General features: G+C 44.6%; 2 protein-coding genes across 6 annotated transcripts in view; one reads left to right on the top strand and one right to left on the bottom strand.

The window, feature by feature from the left end:
• Nucleotides 1-704, bottom strand: part of Fam114a2 (family with sequence similarity 114 member A2) — a 31,569-nt gene extending 30,865 nt beyond the window's left edge. For 2 of the 4 annotated variants that reach the window (XM_041665701.1, XM_041665702.1), the window contains exon 1: nucleotides 651-704. The gene's annotated coding sequence lies outside the window, so the exon portion shown is untranslated. Of the gene's footprint in view, nucleotides 1-197; nucleotides 258-650 lie in introns of those variants that run through there. The other 2 variants (XM_041665700.1, XM_041665703.1) reach the window with 2 other exon arrangements.
• A 38-nt stretch (nucleotides 705-742) lies between these two features.
• On the top strand, nucleotides 743-19,656 carry Mfap3 (microfibril associated protein 3). 2 transcript variants are annotated; one of them, XM_041665262.1, is made up of 3 exons: nucleotides 743-785; nucleotides 11,837-12,262; nucleotides 15,257-19,656. In XM_041665262.1, the coding sequence occupies exons 2-3, from the start codon at nucleotides 11,998-12,000 to the stop codon at nucleotides 16,018-16,020; spliced, it is 1,029 nt and encodes a 342-aa protein (XP_041521196.1). In that variant the 5' UTR covers nucleotides 743-785; nucleotides 11,837-11,997; the 3' UTR covers nucleotides 16,021-19,656. The 2 variants fall into 2 exon arrangements, with proteins under 2 accessions (XP_041521196.1, XP_041521197.1); XM_041665263.1 differs by lacking the exon at nucleotides 743-785 and adding an exon at nucleotides 2,990-3,090.
• Nucleotides 19,657-21,834: the final 2,178 nt, after the last annotated feature.

Genomic DNA, 21,834 nt, shown 5'->3' with positions numbered 1-21,834 from the left:
CAAAAAATTTCATTTAATTTATGGCACTAGAACATTACAAATTTGTAAACTCCGGTTGCCCCTATTCTTTCCCTTGCACAACTAAGATTTTAAGAAGCATCGAGGATGTGCCAGGCTTTCAGGCTGAGCCAGGCGACGAGATTCTGTGTGTAGTGATGCCCGCCTCCCCGTCCCTGTAAACAAAATTAAACACATACCAGACGGACGGAATAGTACTATTTAATGTTTGCCGGGTAGTCTGTGGTCAGTGTGCTTCCCTGATTGGAAGAGAAAGACCCGATGACGGGAGAAGTCGAACGACAGAACACATTCGATGCACACGCGTCCCCACCGCATTACCCAGAGGCAGCGCGGCTGAGAGCCGGGCCGGGGTCAGCGCCGCAGCCAGACCGCGCGACGAGGAGGCCGGGCGGCGGGCGGCGGGCAGCGGCGGCTCCCAGGCTAACGAGGCCAGTCTCCAGTCTCCGCACACCCGCACGCAGGTCCCACCCCCAGGCCTGAGGTAAACAAGCTCCTCAGCCCCTGAGACTGACGAAAACCCCCGGACACAGCCGCAAGCGCAGCAGCCCTCCAACCCGTGACCCCAGCGACCCCAGCCCTCGCCACCCTCACCCGGAAGCCCCGCAGACCCGACACTCCCCACCCCTCACCGAGGCTACGGCAGCCAGCTCGCCACTCCGACGGTCACGGAAGTAGTCCTGAACTCCGTACGGAGGCGGAGTCGCCTTCACGGAGTGCTTCCGGGTCAGGCATCCGCTGGGGCGGAAGGAGCTGACTCCGGTGAGGTGAGTGTTTATTCTGCTCAGGTAGCGCCCTGAGAGATGGGGGATGCTTGGGGCTGGGCGCGGAAGGTGCGGGGTTGCCCGCCGTCCGTGAAGGCCTGGGGTGGGGGTGGGGTTCCGCCATGAAGTATTTACGGACTCCTAGAGAGGGCCAGCGACGCCCCAGGGAAACCAGTGAGGACCCTGCTTAGGGGATGGGGAAGGGAGCCCACAAACAAGTCAAAACAACGCCATCTAAGATAGTAGCTAAATGCGTTATCGAAGTTTTTTTTTTCTTTTTTTTTTTTTTTTACGGAGCGGAACTGAGTGAGGAAGTGGAAAGAAGGAAGGAGCAGAGGGGGACAGCGCGGAGGGAGGGAGGTAGAACAGAGACCTGGGCACTTGAGTCCTTGTCGGGTCAGTGACAAGGAGTTCGACTTTTAATTTGGAACTCGTTGGGAAGTAATTAAAGTTCTCTAAGCAGGTGGGTGACGTCCTTTTGACTCATAATTTCAGGGTTGCTCTTCTTCCTTTGCCCCTGAGCTGTCGCCGACAGAATCATGAAAACATTAAACACGATTTTGTAAAACTGGGGGCACCTAAAGCCTAAGGAAGCTAAGATTTGCTTTCAAGTGTCCAGATCTTGTGTGGTGTATAGCTCAGTGGTAGTGCGTTTGCCTGTCATGTGTCTGGATTTGATCTCTAGCACCTAAAAACAAACAACAACAACAAAGGATCCAGGTTTCCTCCTTCTGGTCAATCCCTTATATCAGTGTCCAGATGTAATTACCACTTCCTGAAACCCTTCGACTATTTTCCTTTACTTTCGATGATAATTCTTTATATTTTGGTACACTGGTGTTACCTGGGATCTTACTAAATGCCTATTCCTTTGAAGTAGAATTGCAAGTTAAGGCTAGCCTTGGCTACATTGTGAGTTCTAGGCTAGCTAGAGCTAAATAACTACATCCTGTCTCAAACAAAAGTGTCTGGTCAACAAATAAACTAAAAGTATAAAATGGATTGTTGTTGGAGGCCGCTTGTTAGTTCCCGGCTGCTCAGCCCTGAAATAATCACACAGAAACCATATTATTTGCAATGCTATTTCGCCCAATTGCTTAAACGTATTTCTGGCTAACTCTTCTATTCTAAATTAGCCCATCTCCATTAATCAGTGTATCCCCACATGGCTATGGCTCACCCGCAAGATTCCTACCGGGTGGGGGGGGGGGGCTGCATGACTTCTCCTGACTCTGCCTTCTTTCTCCCAGCATTCAGTTTAGTTTCCCCCACCTAGCTAAGTTCTGCCTTGTATAGGCCAAAGCCATTTCTTTATTAAGCAATGGTATTCACAGCATACATAGGGGAATCCACATCAATGGATTTCTTCTGGTTTTCTTTTGTGAAGGAAAATGTACAGAATAGGCATGTGTCTTGGCCAGCTAGTAACTGTCTTATTTTTTTCATATTGTCATTAATAGAGCAACAATTGTAATTTTTTTTGGTTTTGGGAATCCATTGCACTTAAACTTAACAAGATTTTCGAAAGGGTTTTTTTTTTTTATGTAGGTTACAACTACCAGTAATTTTCTTTTAGGAAATCAAAGTCACTCTCAAAAAAAATAGCTTATTTTAAAATAGTAAGCTCATTAGACGATAACTGACATTTGTATAAAGACTATTTTCCAGTTGGAAGTGCTGGCAGGTGTCTATAATCCCAACACTTGAGATGGATACAGGCGAGAGGAGGAGTTTAAGTTTATCTTGGGGTGAAAATTTGAGATCAGTCTGGACTACGAGAGACCTTTTCTCAAAAACAACAAAAATACAATTTCTCTAATGCTTGGCTTTCTAGAATACAGCTAGGGTCTGTTTTCCCCTATGTTCTCTTGAATATCATCTTTGTATAGCCTTTAGAAAAATTCTGTCACATATGAGCAGGGACATGAAACTGTCAGGGACACCCAGGACTCCCTGTTCCACAGGTGGGAATTGCTGAATTACAGCGTTGTCATGACAATTAACAGAACCGTAAGCTTGATTTGTAAATCAGTACAGCTATAATGTGCATCTGAGAGAGGCCAGAACTCTACTTCTTTAACAAGCACCATAGGTTAATTTGGTATTTTCTCAAAGTTGAGTTTGCAAAGCCATATAGATCAGATTCTCTGGAGTGCCGCTCCTAAAGAAAATAAGCCAACAACAAAAGGCTGTTTCCTCCTCTTCAGATATCTTCGTGAACAGTTTTCAGAGCCTGAGAACAGGAAACTAGTTGGAAGTTTTTGAACGGACACCTTTGCTTCTCCAGATTGAAGCTCATCTGAACTCTGTATGTTGCACCCTTCCCCAGAAAGTGGTCTCTGTCAAACGCTGAGGTTTTTCAGACTGGGCTTACCATCATGGACATCTGAGCAGAGAGGCAGCTGAAGGGAAACTGCTGAGTCTTACTGAAATTTAGCTTTCAGGGTGCTAGAGACTAAAGAAACCCCAAATAAGGAGGTTGGGGGAGAGTTTGGGTAAGTAGGTTTCCTGAGTAACAGGAGATGAGATTGCAGGCAGAGTCTCATGGGAAGATATCGCTGGGGAAGGGAAATGATAAGCAAAAAGCAACTAAAACTAGAACATTACATTGGAAGTTAGAGACAGTGGAGAGTAAGAGACACATAATTGAAGTTCACAGACTGGGAACATTGTACGGTTTTAGGCAAAGAAAGGGATCATGATGGAATCAGCCTCCAGATCCGGAAACTAAGAGTTCCAGAGCACATCTGAGCGAGTGATAGAGGAACAGCTAACAATCGTACAGCTTCAAGCAGTTTGTGCTTGTGTGCACTGCCGCCTACATATTCAACTTCTAGAGAGTTACAGGTGCTAGCTGGAGTTTTAAGCTTATCTCTTGGGTAGTGAAAAGTCCCCTAATAGAGTTTGTCTTTCTTTAAAAGGCGGTATTTGGGTAGATCACAAGGAGTTAAATTGACTTAAGAGTGTGGTGCCCAGTGTTAGGAATATTCCTAAAAATGAGCTTCTCTACCGACGCAAATAATCCTAATCAGACCAAAGCAAACCAAATTAAAAGATATACAGGTTTAATTGGACGTATGCACTCTCATGTGGAGGGGGGAAAGCAGACATGACCACCAAAGAGGAAGAGGGAAGACCACGTGATTATTTTCTGGGGAGCAGTTTAAATAACCTGTGGGAGTGGTCTTGTCCTTTCCTGGGGAGGGGTCAAGGTTTGACGGGCTCAGGGAAGGGGGCCTCCAAAGATGGAGGCTAAGCTGGGATTACACCCAGATGGGATAAAAGGATTGTGATCTGGGTAGTTACAGTTGACCTAACTGGGAAATATTTAAAAAGTATACTAATAACAACAGCATGTATTTATAATGTGCCCACATTCATGCTTCCAGACATTCCAAGATGATTACTGATAATAACCTCATTCATTAGGTGTGAAAACTAAGACATTTCCAGCCTGGGCTTCACCCAGAGCAAGGACTGAGTACTTGTAACTCCAGAACCCATTCTTCTAGCCTCTAAACTACAAAATCCTATAATTTGGCATTACAAAACTGTAAGGATTGTGTGAATACCCTCTAAGCTGTGTGTATGTTGGACAAGTATGTCTGGGGTTACCAGGAGAGGTTGTATCTACTGAGTTAAAGACCAGTGAGGTCTCGCTCAGTTTCAGACGGCAGAGAGAAGAAAATGGGATGGAGAGGTCCTGGATCTAAGCTGGTTCACAGATATCCTGCCATCCACTCACAGTCACTGTTGCGGCAGAAAGGATAAAAGTCAGAATGATGCTGGGACTTAAAGCTCCAGAAAGGATCAACACAGATGATTTTCATTGTGCCAGAAAATATGTTGATGTTTAAGTTGAGATTGCCCATATGTCTGAAAGTAGTGTTGTGGGCTCCAGGATACAACTGGAAATACAGACTAGAAACGCTTGAGTAAATGGCCCGCAAAACGACCTCTTCAAATAAAATAACTTTAAAAATGTGTGTATGTATATGCACATATAGATATATAGATTTAGTTAGTGTGCATATATGTATGTGTGTATGCATATATATGTGTATATCATGACACATATTAATATGTAGCTGGCAGGCAGTGTGTGTGCCATGATGCATGTTTGGAGGTCAGAGGACAACTTTGTAGAGTCAGTTCTCCCCTTGCACCTTTATTCCACCTTTATGTGGGTCCCGGGGTGGAACTTAGGTCTTCGAGCTTGCACAGTGTGCCCACTGGGCCATCTCTTTGGCCCCAGAACTAACTTTGTACTATCACAGATCCCCATGGCAACACTGGCGGTAAGCAGCACAACTGTGTTTGCTCTTTGCTGTGGATGGAGAACATGCAAGCTGCTCTCCATGTGCTTTCCTCCTAGCCAGCTCAGAATGCCACTTTGTCAACTGTGTGGCTAGGAGCGCCTCCACTGTGTCAACTGTGGCGATCTGTAGGAGCGCCTCCACTTTACACATGTGACTAAAGGCAGAACAGAGCAGATGCACTGTAAATACAGCAAGGAGCGGTTAATTCTGGAGAGTAAGACATTAGTATCCTGCTGTAATTGGAGTGGAAAACATTGCCATCTGGGCACCAGCGCTCTCCCCCTTGACTGATCCCAGAATGATTTCTGCAAACGGCAGCTTCCTCAGCCAACTTAATACTGAGCCCCCAGAACGGAAGTCAGCCACATTGCTTCCTTGTTTGCTTCTGTTGAAAATCAGAGCCGAAGGGAAATATTTCTTTGCTCAAAGTTGGCAGGAACAGCAGCCAAGCAGTCTGCCATGACAGTGAAGGCTCGCTTCCTGACTTTAAAAATAATACTCAATATTCAGAATGATTTTCTAGGGTAAAATCATTTACATTTCTGCTTATTCATGATCCTAACGTGTCAGCTGCTACACTGGAATAACAGGCATGGTGTTGGAAGTGCCAAATTTAAAAGTGGGTCACACTCGTGAAATTCATGAACGCTCTGCTCTCTTGCTTTCGCAGCACAGTTGCACTCCCTTCAGCTCTGCTCATGGCATCGCGCGCGTGTGTGTGTGTGTGTGTGTGTGTGTGTGTGTGGTTAGCCATTCCTACCCCTCCCCCAGCTTCTCAACTAGTGTGCGAGATAGAGTCTGACTCACCTGATCTGCACTCGAAGCATTGGCTGCTTCAGTCTATATGAGATGGGTTCCCAATTTAACTGCTGTAAAGTCAGGCTGTGAGTTGAGCAGCGACAGTTGCTAACCTCCATCATCACTGCCGAGGACAAGGAATGGTCACTGGATGAGGTTCTGGTTGCAGGTAGCAGAAACCACCGAAGCTAGCTTAAGGTGTCGTATGAGGAATAAGTCGTGAGTGTCTGATCCCTCACTCCCTCTGCTCTCAGACTTTTGTCACTGTTGTCTCCAGCTGCTCAACATCCCCCACCTGCTTCTGTTTCTTGATGGCTGACATCAGAAGGCCTGAGGATGCCTGTGGCTGGTCTGAAGTGACTGGTGCTGACTGGACACTCGAGACCGTTGTCTTATCCAGTTTTCTCCTGGCATGAAGTCAGGTTCAGGCTGCTGTGATCCCTTTGGCATAGGACCAACTTCAGGGTGACTGTAGTGTCTCTAGAGCCTGTTTTGAAGGGGTTTGTGAACCTCCGCTCCACGCAAATGGCTGTGTCAGTATAAAACAAAGACTACAGGTATGGGCCACAGGGCAATTTCTCAAAACATCCCTAGGTGCAATGGTTCTCAAATTCCAAATGCTTTGACCCTTTAATTGTTGTTTTATTCGCTTTTGGGGGGCCCACCTCAGCTTCCAAATAAATCACACACGGAGGCTTATTCTTAGTTATAAATGCCCAGCCTTAGCTTGGCTTGTTTCTTGCCAACTTTTCTTAACTTAAATTAACCTCTCTACCTTCTGCCTCTAGGCTTTTACCTTTCTCTTCTGTATATCTTTCCACTCTTACTCTGTGGCTGGCTGGGTAGCTGGCCCCTAGTGTTCTTCTCTCCTTGTTCTCTCAGTACTCCTTCTCTTCCTCATTTCTCCTTCTATTTATTCTCACTGCCTGCCAGCCCTGCCTTTCCTTGCTGCTAACCCGCTATTGGCCATTCAGCTCTTTATTAGGCCATCAGGTGTTTTAGACAGGCAAAGAATCACAGCTTCAGGGGCTGGAGAGGTTAAGAGCACTGGCTGCTCATCCAGAGGTCCTGAGTTCAATTCCCAGCAACCTTGTGGTGGCTCACAACCATCTGTAATGAGATCTGGTGCCCTCTTCTGGCATGTGGGCATACATGGAGGCAAAATGTTGCATACATAATAAATAAATAAATCTTTAAAAAAAAAAGAATCACAGCTTCACAGAATTAAACAAATGCAGCATAAACAAAAGAAACACACTTTAAAATACTATTCCCCAACATTTTAATACAGTTCCTCATGTTGTGGGTGACCCCCATCATAAAATTGTTTTTATTGCAACATCATAACTAGTTTTACTAATGTTATGAATTATAATGTAACTACCTGATATATAGGATACCTGATATGCAAACCCCTATGAAAGGAGTGTTCGAACTGCTGCTGTAGTATAAAGAGAATAATTGACCAGGCAGTGGTGGCACACACCTTAATCCCAGCATTCAGGAGGCAGAGACAGGCGGATCTCTGTGAGTTCAAGGCCAGCCTGTTTTACAGAGTAAGTTCCAGGACAACCAGGCCTGTTACACAGAGAAACCATGTCTCAAAGGAACGGGGCGGGTTGCAGGGGGGTGTTGGAGAAGGATGAAAACAAGGATCACAGCTGTGCTCCTGTTAGTTTTACAAGGCTTAATCTTCCTTCTTTTACCTAACCATTTCCCCCTATTTGCTTCCTTGTTTGCAAGGTTGGCCTTAATGATTTGTGGTAATAATTTTGAATAAAATCAAATAAGGATGTTTATTGCTTTAAGAAAAAAAAGTCATTGGTACCAGGCAGTTCTGTAAGAACCAAAGCAGCATGTATGAGCCTCTTCTCCTCCTCCTCCTCCTCCTCCTCCATCTTCTCTTCATCCCTCTTGTCCTGCCCTCAGCTTTCCATTGTAGGAAGACTGAACCAAACTGTCTCAATCCCTGGATGCCTGCTCTTCTCAAATAACCCCAAATGCCTCCACCCTGAATCTCAAGAACGAAGGTTTCAGTTAGCTTACTTAACTAAAGGGTTGACTATAGGGGCCATATTATATAGGCCCATATTTTTACATTGTGTGGCAGCCAGAATTTTAGGCCACAATTTATACCTACCATACAGAAGGTGGTCACCTAGCCTTTTGAGACATACTGACATCCTAAACAAAGGGCCAGGATATGCTAATGCTGTTTTGCTCCTTTGTAAGTTGGGAGGTCGCCTGAGAAAGAGGTGTTAATTTAGTCTACATGACAGAGCAGACATCCAGAGCAGTCATAGATAGGAAGACGTGACAAAATGGGCATGGAAAGGTGTGGAAGTGACCTTTTCAGCCGGTGATTTTTTCAGGATGTAAACTCAGGATTTCATAAAGGATCCCTAAAAACTCCCTCCCAATAAAGTCATATGAGTTGTGTCTCTATTCCCACACCTCCACACTGGTCTGAAAAATAATTTAGGCCCGGGCTGGCCCTGGACCACAACAGTGGACCCAGGCAAACAGAAGCAGGACTTAAAAGGAGAACCCACAGGATAAGTGGATCATAAAGAAGCTTCCTTGCCCCAAATGTAGGGCACAGGTAATGTGACATATAGGTAATTTTGACTCACGTTATTGCAAGATACTGGTTTGTGGTGAGACTGTAAGAAAAGCAATATTTTGAATTGAAAGTTGAAATTTAAACCATGCCTCCCCACACCAGATTATTCTGTAGTTGTGTGGTATTCTGAGTCAAAGTGCTTCATGGAGTAGCTGTCAGGTGGTATGCGTGTAAGCACATCTAAAGAACCATCAACAGTATTAACTAGAGTGCACTTAGTGAGTGTTGTTGCCAGACTCTGTTTTACGTGAATTACTGTAGTTGCCACTCTCCTGTAAGAATAGCTACTACTGTTTTTCCTACTTTAAAGACACAGACTTTAAGTCCTTTGTAAAAACTAAAGGGCTGGTTAGAATCCAGGCCTGAATGCCCATCCAGGAAATTGGGCTCAAGTCTGCACTGTGCGCCTCTGCCACTCTGGCTTTATCAGATTGCAGGTATTCAGTTGCACCAGTGCAGAGGAAGCCAGAGCCAGGGTGGAATGTGACAGCTCAGCTCCGTGGAAGGACGTTTTCCAACAGTCTGGAGCACCATTAGCAGGGCTGTCAGAGAGGAGAGGAGCTGTTGGTGCTGCCTGATGTCAGTCCAGGGACCCTTGCCTCAAAATTACCCAGGATGCCAATCTAAGCCCAAATCAGCTCTCTGGGTGATGATAATACTTAGATGGGTTTGAATTCCTGAATTTAGTGATTTATTTTTTACTTCCTTGTTTTTCTTCTAGTACCAGGTAAAGAAGAAGTTGCAAATCCCTTTGAAAAATGTCTGTACACTTGAGAATAAAGCAACAATGCAGTGTTGCTCACTCTAGAGGTACTGCCACCTGGTACAAGCTCAGAGATGGACACCCACCATGTTTGTAGGGAAAACAAACTCCAAACCAAGAAGCTCCTCACAGCTCCAGTCTGTACCACTTCTGCTTCACGCCTACCCTGCACCGCCTTCCTCCCTGCCTTCACCAACACCGAGTTTCAGCTTGGGGACCCCTTCTTATCTAGCCACATTCCTGCTGAGGACATACATTGTGTTTGGTGCTCCCCAAGGGGGAAATGCAGGAGGACACAGAATGGGGAGCTATACTCACTGCCTTCCCAAGAGAGTAAACAGTGCAGTAGATCTGAGGGATGGGCAGATCAAAAACAACTGCTCAGGTAGAAGGCCAGGGCACAAGCAATGAGCAGAGGCGTTATTGGTCAAGGGGTGTACAGGAGAGAGCCACAAGCTGTAATGACAAGTACATCTCATGACCAAACTCAGGAGGCAGAAAATGCTGGACACTCACTCTCAGGGAGACTGGGTTGGGTTCTTGGTTCTGACATGAAATCACAGATAGACCCGGGGATTACAATGACTAGGGTAAGTAAAGGAGATACGTGTTCAACAACAAGAATCGAAGAGGTCAAAGACTAGAGTCGTCACATGGCTCACTTGTGGAATGGGCATCGAGAGCACACAGCCTGGGAACAGATCTTCCTCTGACACACAACATTGGGCAATGACTGGCCTTGAGATTGCAGCCACAGCCGTCCCCACCACAAGACCACAGAGACAGTGGGTGTCCATCTCTGAGCCTGAAGCAGGTGGCAATAATTCTGGAGTGAGTCATTTTATATTCAATCATGCAGGTGATTTTATCCACCGAAGTGGTTGGTATACAGTTTCCCTTTAAAATAAATACACAAAAAGAAAATGAGTGGATTTAAAGGTTTTGCTTTAGTAAATAGTAAAAAATATGGCAGCGGAGTGAATGACATTTCAAAGTTTGATTCAGATGAACCTGGGGGACTCCCTGTCAAAGTCCCGGGGAAAGCTTGGAACTCTTGCCAGGAGAACTGCTAGTGTAGAAAGAGGACAAAGTCATGCCTGTCAGATATTGCTCATCTTCAGTGACCAAGAGTTAGAAGCTTATCCTAGCACAGAGCCTGGCTCCTGGTCCTCATCAGTGTTTGTGCTGTCACCTCAGTTATTCGACCAGACTCTCCCATTACCTTCTGGCATAATCCAACCCAACACGTTATCACTGTGAAGTCTATAAATTAAGCTAAATCATTTATTAAGTGCCCAAAGCTGTTTCTGTCAGTGTCATTTTAGTAGGCTTTTTAGGAGGAAATGGAAGTAAACACATTTAATCTATCCTGTAGAGCCAAAGTCTGAAGTTTTTGTTTTATTTTAATAGTCTATCCTTAAATTTTAAAGTTTGAGATTTTTTTTATTGTCATTATTCATCCAGTCTTTCAAGACCTTAATGAAAATTAAATGACATTTTAAACTTGTAATTCAGACTTGAAGGGTTTAATGACAATATACAATGACCCATTGGTTTTTATGTTCTGGATTAAATAGCCTTCCTGTAAGTATAAACGTAGATAAACGTCATCTCCAAATCTAATTACCTTGGACTTTGACAAGAAATAAAGCAGTCTCGCCACATATTTATAGAAGTGTAAATTGACGTTTTCCTTGCAAGCTGGTGGTTTAAAGTGGGGAATCAAATTAGCTAGAAGAAAATCATAAACACCTGGACTCAGGCTAGACTCTTACTTTGCTTTTTAGTCATAGTTTATTCTTCTTCCAAATCTAATACCTTTCCTTGTAGTAGTATATTGTTTCTACCAACTGCACACTCAAGGTAGCAATTTTGTTAGACTTCATCCTCAAAATTTGTTAATTGTACATGCTATTAAATATTCTGTTTTGTCTCTTAGTTGTAAAGAAGATGATAATTTTTTTGTACAGCATTCTGAGAGGGAGATGTATAGACTCAAGAGTCAGGTCACACAGTTTTTTGTTTTTTTTTCCTAACAAAACCAGATTCTACCTCAGATGTCCCTGAATTATTTGTTTAATCCATGTATGTAGTTGGATTACATGGATTCTGATCCCCATGGTAATGAATCAGGCATATCAGCTGCTTTACATACTGATATAGCATATGGTTTTGGTGCAGGTTGAAATAAAAGATTGTTAAACTATATTTCAGCTCTCATTGACTCCCTGTTGCATAGAAACTTTCCAAGTGAAAGGGAATCTCAGCGTTTACAACCGGAAGCATCCTTAGAGAGTCTCTCATCCTTCCCTTCAGAGGGCAGGTGAGAAAGTGGAAGCCCAGAGAAAGCTGCTTGTCAAGATGGGGGCCCTGGCAACAAGGTTTGACTGGGATGGAAGTCTGCTGGTGCCTGGCTCAGCACTGCTTCTCCACCTCTGTGGGGTGATGTCGACACTGGTTACTGAATTGGTTTCATGTCTATTCATTTCTGGGGCATGCAGTTTTATTCCATGATGGATCTCAATTTAAACACTATGTGGCTTTCTCTTAGGCTGGCCTCCACATTCCTTTTCATTGTGAAAGCCTCAGAACACTCTTGGACCACTTCTTCGGAAAACCCTTCTACTGGCAGCAAGTCATTCACTGTGATCCTGTTCAGCATAGCCACATTTGAGTTTTCCAAGTCTAAAGAAGACTGCTTTTGGTTTTCCCATGAAGCTGCATCATTGTCTGTCCATCTTAGTGGTGGTCACTCTCCTGCCAGCTGCTATGGTTTTGGGAGATGTGGGAGCAAATCATAGTTCCCACAATGCATCATTTCTCCCGAGCTTTGAACTCCCAGCACGTTCTTACTCTAGTGATGATGTCATCATAGCCAAAGAGGGAACAAACGTTTCCCTGGAGTGTCTTCTCACGATGGATCAGTATGAAGATGTCCACTGGTACAACTCAAAAGGACGGCGGCTACATGGCAGAGGTAATCCTATAGGATTGTTGTGGTCAGCCAGGTGACTCAACCCTGCTTTGGGGGTTAGGACATGCTGAGCAAGAGTTCTCCAAGATAAGATGTCAAGGGGACTGCTTCAAAGGGGGTTAGGGATGCAGTTCAGTGGTTGAGCACTTTCCTAGATGCACAGAGCTCTGGGTTTGATCCTGGGGTTGGCGAAGGGATAAGGTCTGAAGTATTATACCTATCAAAAGAGCAAAACAATTATAATCCTTGAACAAAAAAGGATAGGTATAAGTTTATAAGGTGGTCATATGACAGTAAGCTGCTTTCCATCCTGTTGAGTTTTCCTTCTACTTCTTTTGTTCATTTGTTTTGTTTTGGGCAAAGCATCATAGTTCAGGTCACCAGGTGCTCTGTAGCCAAGAATAACCTTGAATTCCATATCATCCTGCCTCTGACTTCCTAGTACTGGGATTATTATCATGCCCCATCATGCCCACCTTCAGCTTTTTTTTTTTAATTTAATTTTAATTTGCTTGAAAGCAAAGTTTGTCTTCTAATCTTTATTTATTTTATAAGAATTGCACAGTGACGAGTCGTCAAGGTAGCTCAGTAAGTAAGGCACTTACCATCAAATCTGGCAACTTTATACCCACATCATAGAGATAGCAAACCAACTTCCACAAGTTGTCTTCTGATGTCCACACATATATACCGGTGTGTGGACCATATGTACATCACACACACACACACACACACACACACACACACACACACAAACACACACACTACATATATATATTTTTTTAAAAGAATTGTACACTGATAATTTTGTCAAGGTTTACCTTTTATTGGGCTTTTATTCTTTGTATGAATTCGTTTGGTGCACATTTTAATCTAGACTAATTCTTTCACTAGTGTTCTGTTAGATCTTTGAGTACCTGAGGCGGTGCCTCAGTGGTTTAAGAGCACTTGCTACTCTTCCAAGAGACTCAGCATCCATTTGGCAACCCACAACTATCTGTAACTTGAATTTCAGGGGACCAGATGCCCTTTTCTGGCCTCTAAGGCATTGAGGCACTCATGTACATAGACATATATGCAGGCAAAACATGTATATACATAAAATAAAAATAAGTCTTTAAAACAACAACAGAGAAAGAAAGAAAGAAAGAAAGAACGAACGAACGAACAAGCCAGGTCGTAGTGGGACGTCACAGCATTCAGGAGGCAGAGACAGGCAGATCTTTGAGTTCAAGGCCAGTCTGGTCTACAGAATGAGTTTCAAGACAGGCAGGGCTACACAAAGGAACCCTGTCTTTAAAAAAAAAAAAACAAAAAACAAAAAAACAGATGTTTGTGATAAATACTTGAGTTACAAAGTACCTCAAAGGGAAGTTACCATGAAACCAAAATGATGGAGAAGTCGCCCCATTAGCTAACCTTTCAGGAAACGCTCTTGAAACATAGAAGGAGACAGATGCTCTCTCCATCTCAAGTACCCATTTGCTGAGCAGTGGAGTGTGTCTCAGTGCTCAATCCTCGCCTAGCAAACACAGGTTGGCTCTCCAACACCACACACTGGAAGTATAGTTGCCTTAGTCTCTTTTCCGTGCTATAGTAAAAACCCTGACAGAAGGTGCTTGGGAGGAAAGGGTTTGTTATAGTCCGCAGTTCCAGGTTACAGTCTGTTGTTGCAGGGAAGCCGGTAGCAGTAACTCAGAACAGCTGCTTGCATGACAGCCATAGTCAAGAGGCAGGGAGCAGTGAAAGCATGCTGCTGCTCAGCTCAGTGCCACAGGTCATCAGCTTTTGTGAGCAGTGCCTTTACCCAGTGAACTCTCTCTCTCCGGCCCTATGCTAGGAGTTTTTTTAAAAAATAACTTTGGTACATTGTCATATGAGTTCGTGATGGAAAATAAGCAACATTTCAATCAAGATAGAAGCCCATAGCCTATTACCCATAAATAAGCATGTCTATACTTCTGAGACATGTCTGTCTCATGTATGAAAATGTATAGGCCACGGCAGCGAGATGTCTCTGTCATTTCTAGAGTTTTAAAAGTTGCTTTTTTCTTGTTTGCTTAGGTAGTATTGTATCTTTCTGGAGTCTTTGATGGAGTTAAGAATAGTTAGTTATAGTTATAGTTTTCCTTAGTTATGATAAAGATTATTGTAACTTTTACTTGATAACTGTTTTGTTATATGTAATTTTGCTATGTTAAAGTTAAAGCTTTTTTTTTTTTGTTTAAACCGAAAAAGGGGAAATGATGGAGGAAGGTCATTGGCTAATAAAGGAACTGCCCTGGCCCATTTTATTGGTTAGAGGATAGGTGGGAGGAGTAAACAGAACAAAATGCTGGGAGGAAGAGGAAGTGAGCTCAGAGACTCGCAGCTCTCCTCTAGGGAGCAGACGCCTGAGAGAGACGCCATGCCCTGCTCCCAGGATGAAGCTCCGACCCAGGATGGACAATAGGCTAGAATCTTCCTGGTAAGCGCACCTTGGGGTGCCATACACAGATGATTAGAAATGGGCTAAATTAATATGTGAGAATTAGCCTAGAAGAGAATGGGCCAAGCAGTGATTAAAAGAATACAGTGTCCGTGTAATTATTTCAGAGCATAAGCTAGCCGCCGAGCAGGCAGCCGGGGTGCTGGGGACGCAGCCCCGCTGCCCCTATTACTTCAGCATGGTGTAGACTCACACACATGGATGAGCATGTCTTTGAAAGACTGATCATTTGGGTCTATATGGATGCTTGGTGTCTGGCTATGAGAAGGAAATATTGGCCTTAGGATGGATGGTCAGGAAGATCAATTTTCATTACTTGTTTTATGCTGATAGAATCCTAGTCAGACATGACAGTCTGCTTTTCTTTCTTCCTTTCTTTCTATTTTTTAGCATGATTGAAACAGTAGAGTCTAACAGACAAGCTACGATAGTTTTATGAAAAAGTGAATATTGGCAAAGCAGTTGATCTTTTCTGTAATTTTTTTTTCTGTTTCTGTTGGATTTATTAGATGGAAAATGGTTGGTTTCTGACAACTTCCTAAATATTACCAATGTAGCCTTTGATGACCGTGGGCTCTATACGTGTGTCGTCACCTCTCCAACTCATGCCTCCTACTCAGTCACCCTCCGTGTGATCTTCACCTCTGGGGACATGAGTGTCTACTACATGGTTGTCTGCCTGATCGCCTTCACAATCACACTCATCCTGAATGTCACTCGGCTGTGCCTGATGAGCACCCATCTCCGAAAGACTGAGAAGGCCATCAATGAGTTCTTCAGGACTGAAGGAGCTGAAAAGCTCCAGAAGGCCTTTGAGATAGCAAAGCGCATCCCCATCATCACCTCAGCCAAAACCCTGGAGCTTGCCAAGGTCACCCAGTTTAAGACCATGGAGTTTGCCCGCTACATTGAAGAACTGGCCAGAAGTGTCCCTCTCCCACCCCTCATTCTGAACTGTCGGGCCTTTGTTGAGGAAATGTTTGAGGCTGTGCGAGTGGATGACCCTGATGACATGGGAGAGAGAATTAAGGAGAGGCCAGCCTTGGATGCTCAAGGTGGCATCTATGTGATTAACCCAGAGCTGGGACGCAGTAACTCACCTGGTGGGGATTCAGATGACGGCTCTCTCAGTGAGCAAGGCCAGGAGATAGCAGTGCAGGTGTCTGTCCACCCTCAGTCAGAGACCAAAAGTATTGGGACAGATTCTCAAGACAGCAGCAATTTCAGCACATCCGATGAGCCTGCACCTGCTGAGGGCAGCACTCACTGCTGAGTGACAACTGACAGCTTGCCCAGTGCTCAGGAAAGGAGCCTGCTATGAAGAATAGCATTATTATAAGATGACCAGGGTAAGATGACCAGGGTCCTCTCTTTAACCTTAAGCACACCAGACTATGAATTGCCAAAGTCCTTGTGAAAAGGCAATATTTTTCTGATATTTGGTCATTTTCTTTAAGGTTGCTGGAGTGATGTGTGCTAAGACTGAAAACTACCTGAGCTGTTAACACAGTGAGGCTTCTTTTCTGGTTACAGTTTTTCTTTGGCTCGTGTGTGACACATCAAAAAATGAGGGATTTGTTCTCAGCGAGTCGTGTCTGGCCCAACACTTCCTAACTGTCGCACCTGTGAGTCAGCCTTGCACTAGACCCTTGGTCCCTCTCTTGAGACTTTATTCTGCACTGTAGCTGTCTACACCAGTGCCACACGTGGAGATGCCCTGCCCTGAGGAGTGAACAGCCCCATGTGCTGGGCCAGATCTTTTCAGTGAGCACTACTGTGTTACACACGTCCAGAGAGTAAATTGCCATTAGAAAACCATTCTCACTACCATTGAAGGTAGCACACACCTTCAATCCCAGCACTCAGGAAGGCAGAAACAAGCAGATCCCTGAGTTCAAGGCCAGCCTGGTCTATGGAGTGAGTTCCAGAATAGTTTTTAGAGATACCCAGTCTCCAAAAACAGAAGAAGAAAACAAGAAGAAAAGAAAAAACATTCTCAGTGAGAAATGTGTCCTTCTTGGGAGTACATCGTGTCTTTAGCTTACTAAGACCTTTAGTCCAGTGAGGCTGGCCTCAGTGTCCCCAAGGAAGAATGTTTTCAGTGTTTTGTGAGCAAGAATGATGTCAAGTCATCTCTTTCAAATCATTAATTTTGATACTTCTTAATATTGTCTCGGGCTTCCTTCCTTTTCTTAAAAGTACTGAATTCCCAAGCAAGCTCTGTTTGGGTTGAGAACTGAAGAATCCACTTTAGAGCAAGCTCGGCAACACTCCTGCCCTCTGTGGTCCTCAACCTGGTGCTAAAGGTGATACACCTATTCTAGTCTCACTGAAACTCATCATTGCTGGAGTTTTTGTTCTTTGAATGTGTCCTTTTGAGTGAGGGCTGCCGTTGTAGCCTTTCTAGAAGCACTTACCTGAACTCAGATGAGATCATTGTGTTCGGTGAGTTATTGTATTAAAACAGATAATCCAGCCGTAAGGTGGGAAATGACAGATAGTGCCACCTGGCTCATCTGGATACAGTGAGCACTGAAGCTGCCACTTCCCGCCTGGCCAAGAATGACAGGACTGATTATAAGTAATCTTCACAATCATCTCCTCGGCTGCAGGAAGCTCTTGTAGAATTTTAACATCGTGGCCGGGGAGCTCAGTGAGATGCTTCTCTTCATTTGGCTTCTAGTTGTGGAAGCACTGCTTGAATTAGAAGGTCCCGAGGGAATGTGCAGAGGGGGTGTTCGTTGGAATTGAATTTGAAGTGTCAAACAAGCAGAGGATGACAGAAATTGACAGTGTAACAGTGAACTCAGTGCCTGCCTTTGTCCAGGTTTATCAAATATGACGCCTCTGCCCTGGACAGAGTGAACGAATCAGTGTGCAGTGTGATCAGCTGGCATATGGATAATATGGTAATGCTGCCTTTTCTATCTCTCAGGCTGTTTCCATGGAAACCTCCAGAGCCAAACAAAAGCTACCAATCATTTAACCAAAAAGCTTGCCTTGGCTCAGAGATGTGTCTTTCTTTAAGGAAAGCTGTTTTTGTACATTTGGCTGTAGAACAAGGGCTCTTGAACATACCCTAAATTATAGAACATGTTTTCCCTTCTTACACCGTTCTCTGGACAAATTAAAATTTTTAAGAATCTCTTCTGTGGGGTCACAATCTCCTGAATGTCCCTCAGATCTGCAGTCCCTTACCTGATAAAGCAGGTTTGGGATCTCTTCTTACAATGAAGTTTGTTGCCTTAAATACTGGTTCTACACCACATGTTCCTAGAAGGGACATTAATGTCTTGAACTTTAATTTAATGACCAGAGTTTAAGAAAATAGTACTTTGCAAAAATGGAAAATACCAAAACGATTGGGTAAATTCTCATATTTCATGCAGGCCACTCTACTGTAGCCTGGGCCAGTTGTCATGGAAACATAAAACAGGCACTGGGTGTGGTAGGACACACCTGCAACCCCAGCACATGGGAGGCAGGGGCAGGAGAATTGCAAATTCTAAGCCAGCCTGAGCTATCTAACAAGACCCAGGCACCATAAACTAACCAGTGGGCATGCAGTTGGGGATGGGGTCCATTTCCCTACATGCACTAAGCCTGGACTTGATCCCACCAGCGGTGGTAACCTACCTGGTGGCCAAAGCTACTGCCCTGCTTTGAGCCTTCCTTCCAAGTTCCATCACCATAAGGTAGGTCAAAGCCAGGAGGCGTGGCAGACTAGTAAAGCTGGTTATCAGAGTGAGGGGACATTTGTTAACGTGTCCTGCGTCTAATCAAATAGATGGACTCAGCACAGACTCGTCTGTCTGTAAACCTTCGCTGTTGTTACCAGCTGGTGTCAGTATCTCTGTCTGGTTGAGTTTTATAGGTTAGATTTTTTTAATGCCTTTGAGCACAAACTGTGTCTAAAATAAGTCTGTCACCATATTGTGAATTTTGTATTGTCATTTAATGAACTTCAACGTTCTTACAGAATTAATAGTTGTGATTCCATCATCTTCACGTCTTTCCACACATGCGCTCTGAGCTGATGCCCTGTTGTCTATAGCAGTTTGGTAACCCCAGTCCTCAAAGCCGTATTTATTATGATTTAAATTTTTTTTATGAAGCAGATCTTGCCATATTGTTCAACCTGGCTTCAGATTTTATCCTCCAGTCCCAGCCTCCTGTGCTGTGCTGGCCTTCACATCTGCCTTTGTCGCAATTTGTAGTAGGCTGGACTTGAACTTGAAATAATCCTCTTGCTTCTGTCTCCCAAACACTGCGGTTACAATTTATGTGCCACTGGGTCTGACTTTTTGGCTTGATTCTTGAGTCAGGCCCAGTCCACTACACACAGGTCTATTTCCTGTCCACTACACACTGATATAAACATTATCAGAACTGCTGCCAAGGGACAGTTGTGAGAAGCCCCCCTTCTGCTACTTTGTCTCCTTTCCACATGCTTAAGATCAATTCCCATCCACATGCCACTTCCTCTTCAGTCCCCGAGCCTCGAGAGCGCTTGGACCAATGCTTTCTTTCTCTATACCTTGCATGTGGTTTCACCCTACAGCAGACTAAGCTGGGTCCCTGACCATCCCAGGAGGCTTCATGCTTGCTGTCTAGAACCCAGCTCAGCCCAGTGCTGGCTTCATCCCCACACCAGTGATTGCAACTCTAGTGTACCCTCTTTCCAGAGCCACATCTTCTCCCCTGGGCAGGAGCGTGACAATACTCAGCCTCATGAAAACTTGGGGTGCTTATGGATTTGTCTCACCAAGGAAATGAGTGTTGTTTGATAGTACTTGTGTCTCAGCCGTTATTTTAATAAAAACTTGAATTAAAAAGTCAGAGTTGAATGTAGTACATTAAATGGAATGTTTGAGTCCACAGAGGAGGTTTCTTCTCAAGGATGATCCAGTTTGCTCTCTTTTCGTGTGTATGTGTAGGGCTGTTTGCTTGCATGTATGTCTGCAGCATGGGATGCCTGGTGCCTGAGAATGTCCGAAGAGAGTGTTAAATCCCCTGGAACTGGAGCTATGGACGGTGTGAGCGACCATGTAGGTGTCTGATAACCAAACCCAGGTCCCCTCTAAGAGCAGTAAGTGCTCTGAACTGCTTAGCCATCTCTCCAGCCCCTGAAGTTCCATCTTGATGATTGTAAACAAGGGTGTATCTGAATGCAGTGTGATTGTTTCAACTCAACGTTCTTCTCCTTGTCTGTGTGGTGCCATGAGCCACACTTGGGTGGGTACCTTCCCCACAGCAAACCAGCAGGTAACTGTCACTCTGGACCCAAACAGCACAGCTTCCCACTTCTGAAGTGAAGCTCTCCATAACTGGGAAGCCGATCCAATGAATGAGTCAGAGGTCAGAGGACTGGCGTGTGTTCCTGGTGTGCCATGGTCACGAGCGTTGGCAACTGGAAGCATTAGCTCAGGGAGAAGTGTGGTGTTCACGCTAGTGATGGAACCATCAGAGAAAGGAGAAAGGCAAGGGTGGAACATACGGCTCATTACTTAAGTGGGGTGAAGATCCAGCCCTGACCTTCAGTGGCAAAAGATGATCCTGACTTTTGAAATCCAGGGTGGGTGTATGGAATTTGATATCAATTATTTTAAAGAGGAGTACATTTAAGATCAGCATGGAATTCCACCACACACTTCAGCATTTATTCGCCGAACCTGATGATGAGTTGATGCCTAATTGGTTGTAGAATCCACATGAGGATGAGCTGGAGCAGCATAAGGAAATATGGTTTGCTTAGCAAAGGCAGCATCAGCACTATTAGCCATGTCCAAATAATACACACGTCAGCTGCGAGTTCCTCACACCCTCAGAATTGCATCTGGCTGTGTGCTGAGGCAACCTGGGGATGGTAAGCCACCAAAAGGAGACTGTTTCTCAGATAATTGCAGCACAGGCCATCCAAGGATGGTGCAAGGGCTCAGGCCTGCTATTGAGCTCTTGACTCGTAGACTCCTTGCCATTTTTGTGTGCGGCTTTAATTCTCATGGTCACAAGATGTCATATTTGGGTTCTAGAAGGAGCTCCTAAGACATAATTTTAGAGATGATTCTAGAAATGCAGGGAAGACGGGAAGGAGAAGGAAGCCAATACAAGAACATTCTGGAGTGGATTACCGCTGTGGGCACTTGGTGCTTTGTCTTCCTGGGACTACTCACATCTAGAGTTGTCTGATCCAAGGCCAGCAAGATGGGCTATTTGCCCTCCAGAGAATCTATTATTAGTTACAGGCTGTTCTCGGGTCTCTAGCATGTTCCGGGTGGAGACTCAAGTCTGTCAGTAGGAAGTCGATGGTAGTGGCAGGGAGTTAATAGGCATGGTGCCAACAGCACCTGCTCATAGGACAGCCCTTCTGCTTATAGCATGGCTCTACTTTCAGGGTAGAGAGAAAAGGCCGTCAAAGGGTAAGACAGCAGCTGAGTCTGGTGGGGTTTTTTGTTTGGTTGGTTTTTTTTTTTTTTTTCAAGAAAGCAATAGACTTCCTGAAGCTGTACCCATGTGCTACCCAGGAGCACCCAGAACTAGGTCACCTATCTTATCATTGTGACCAAACACCTGGCAAAAGCAACCGAAGGAAGGAGGAGTTGTTTGGGCTCTTGTAAGGGTACATTCCATCATGGTGGGGAAGGCATGGAGGTAGGAGCTTGCTTGCCTGAACAGATCATGGAAGCAGAGACATGATTGGTAGTGCCAAGCTAGTTTTTTCCTTTTTCCTCTTTTTTTTTTTTTTTGTTTTTGGTTTTTTGTTTGTTTGTTTTGTTTTCAAGACAGGGTTTCTCTGTGTAGCTTTGGTTCCTGTCCTGGAACTAGCTCTTGTAGACCAGGCTGGCCTCGAATTCACAGAAATCCGCCTGCTTCTGCGCACACATTAAATAAATGGAAAAACACAGCCTGAGGTTAGTGAACTTGGAGCTGGGTACATTACCCAAAGCCTGAGGTACTTCTTTAGGGAAGAAGAATGAAATCTGTAGGCCACAGGTAATGTGCAGCAAGGTCACCTCATCAGTCACAGGAGCGAACCATGTAGGGGACTAAGTTCCCTCACCATGCCTCCTGAAGATGCGCATGAAGG

The sequence above is a fragment of the Microtus oregoni genome, unplaced genomic scaffold (genome assembly GCF_018167655.1).
Source record: "Microtus oregoni isolate MIOR12 unplaced genomic scaffold, Mior012 000015F_ref0000493, whole genome shotgun sequence".
NCBI classification, from domain to species: Eukaryota; Metazoa; Chordata; class Mammalia; order Rodentia; family Cricetidae; genus Microtus; species Microtus oregoni.
Note: the sequence above shows the minus strand (reverse complement) of the source record. Positions and strands in the feature narration are given on the sequence as shown.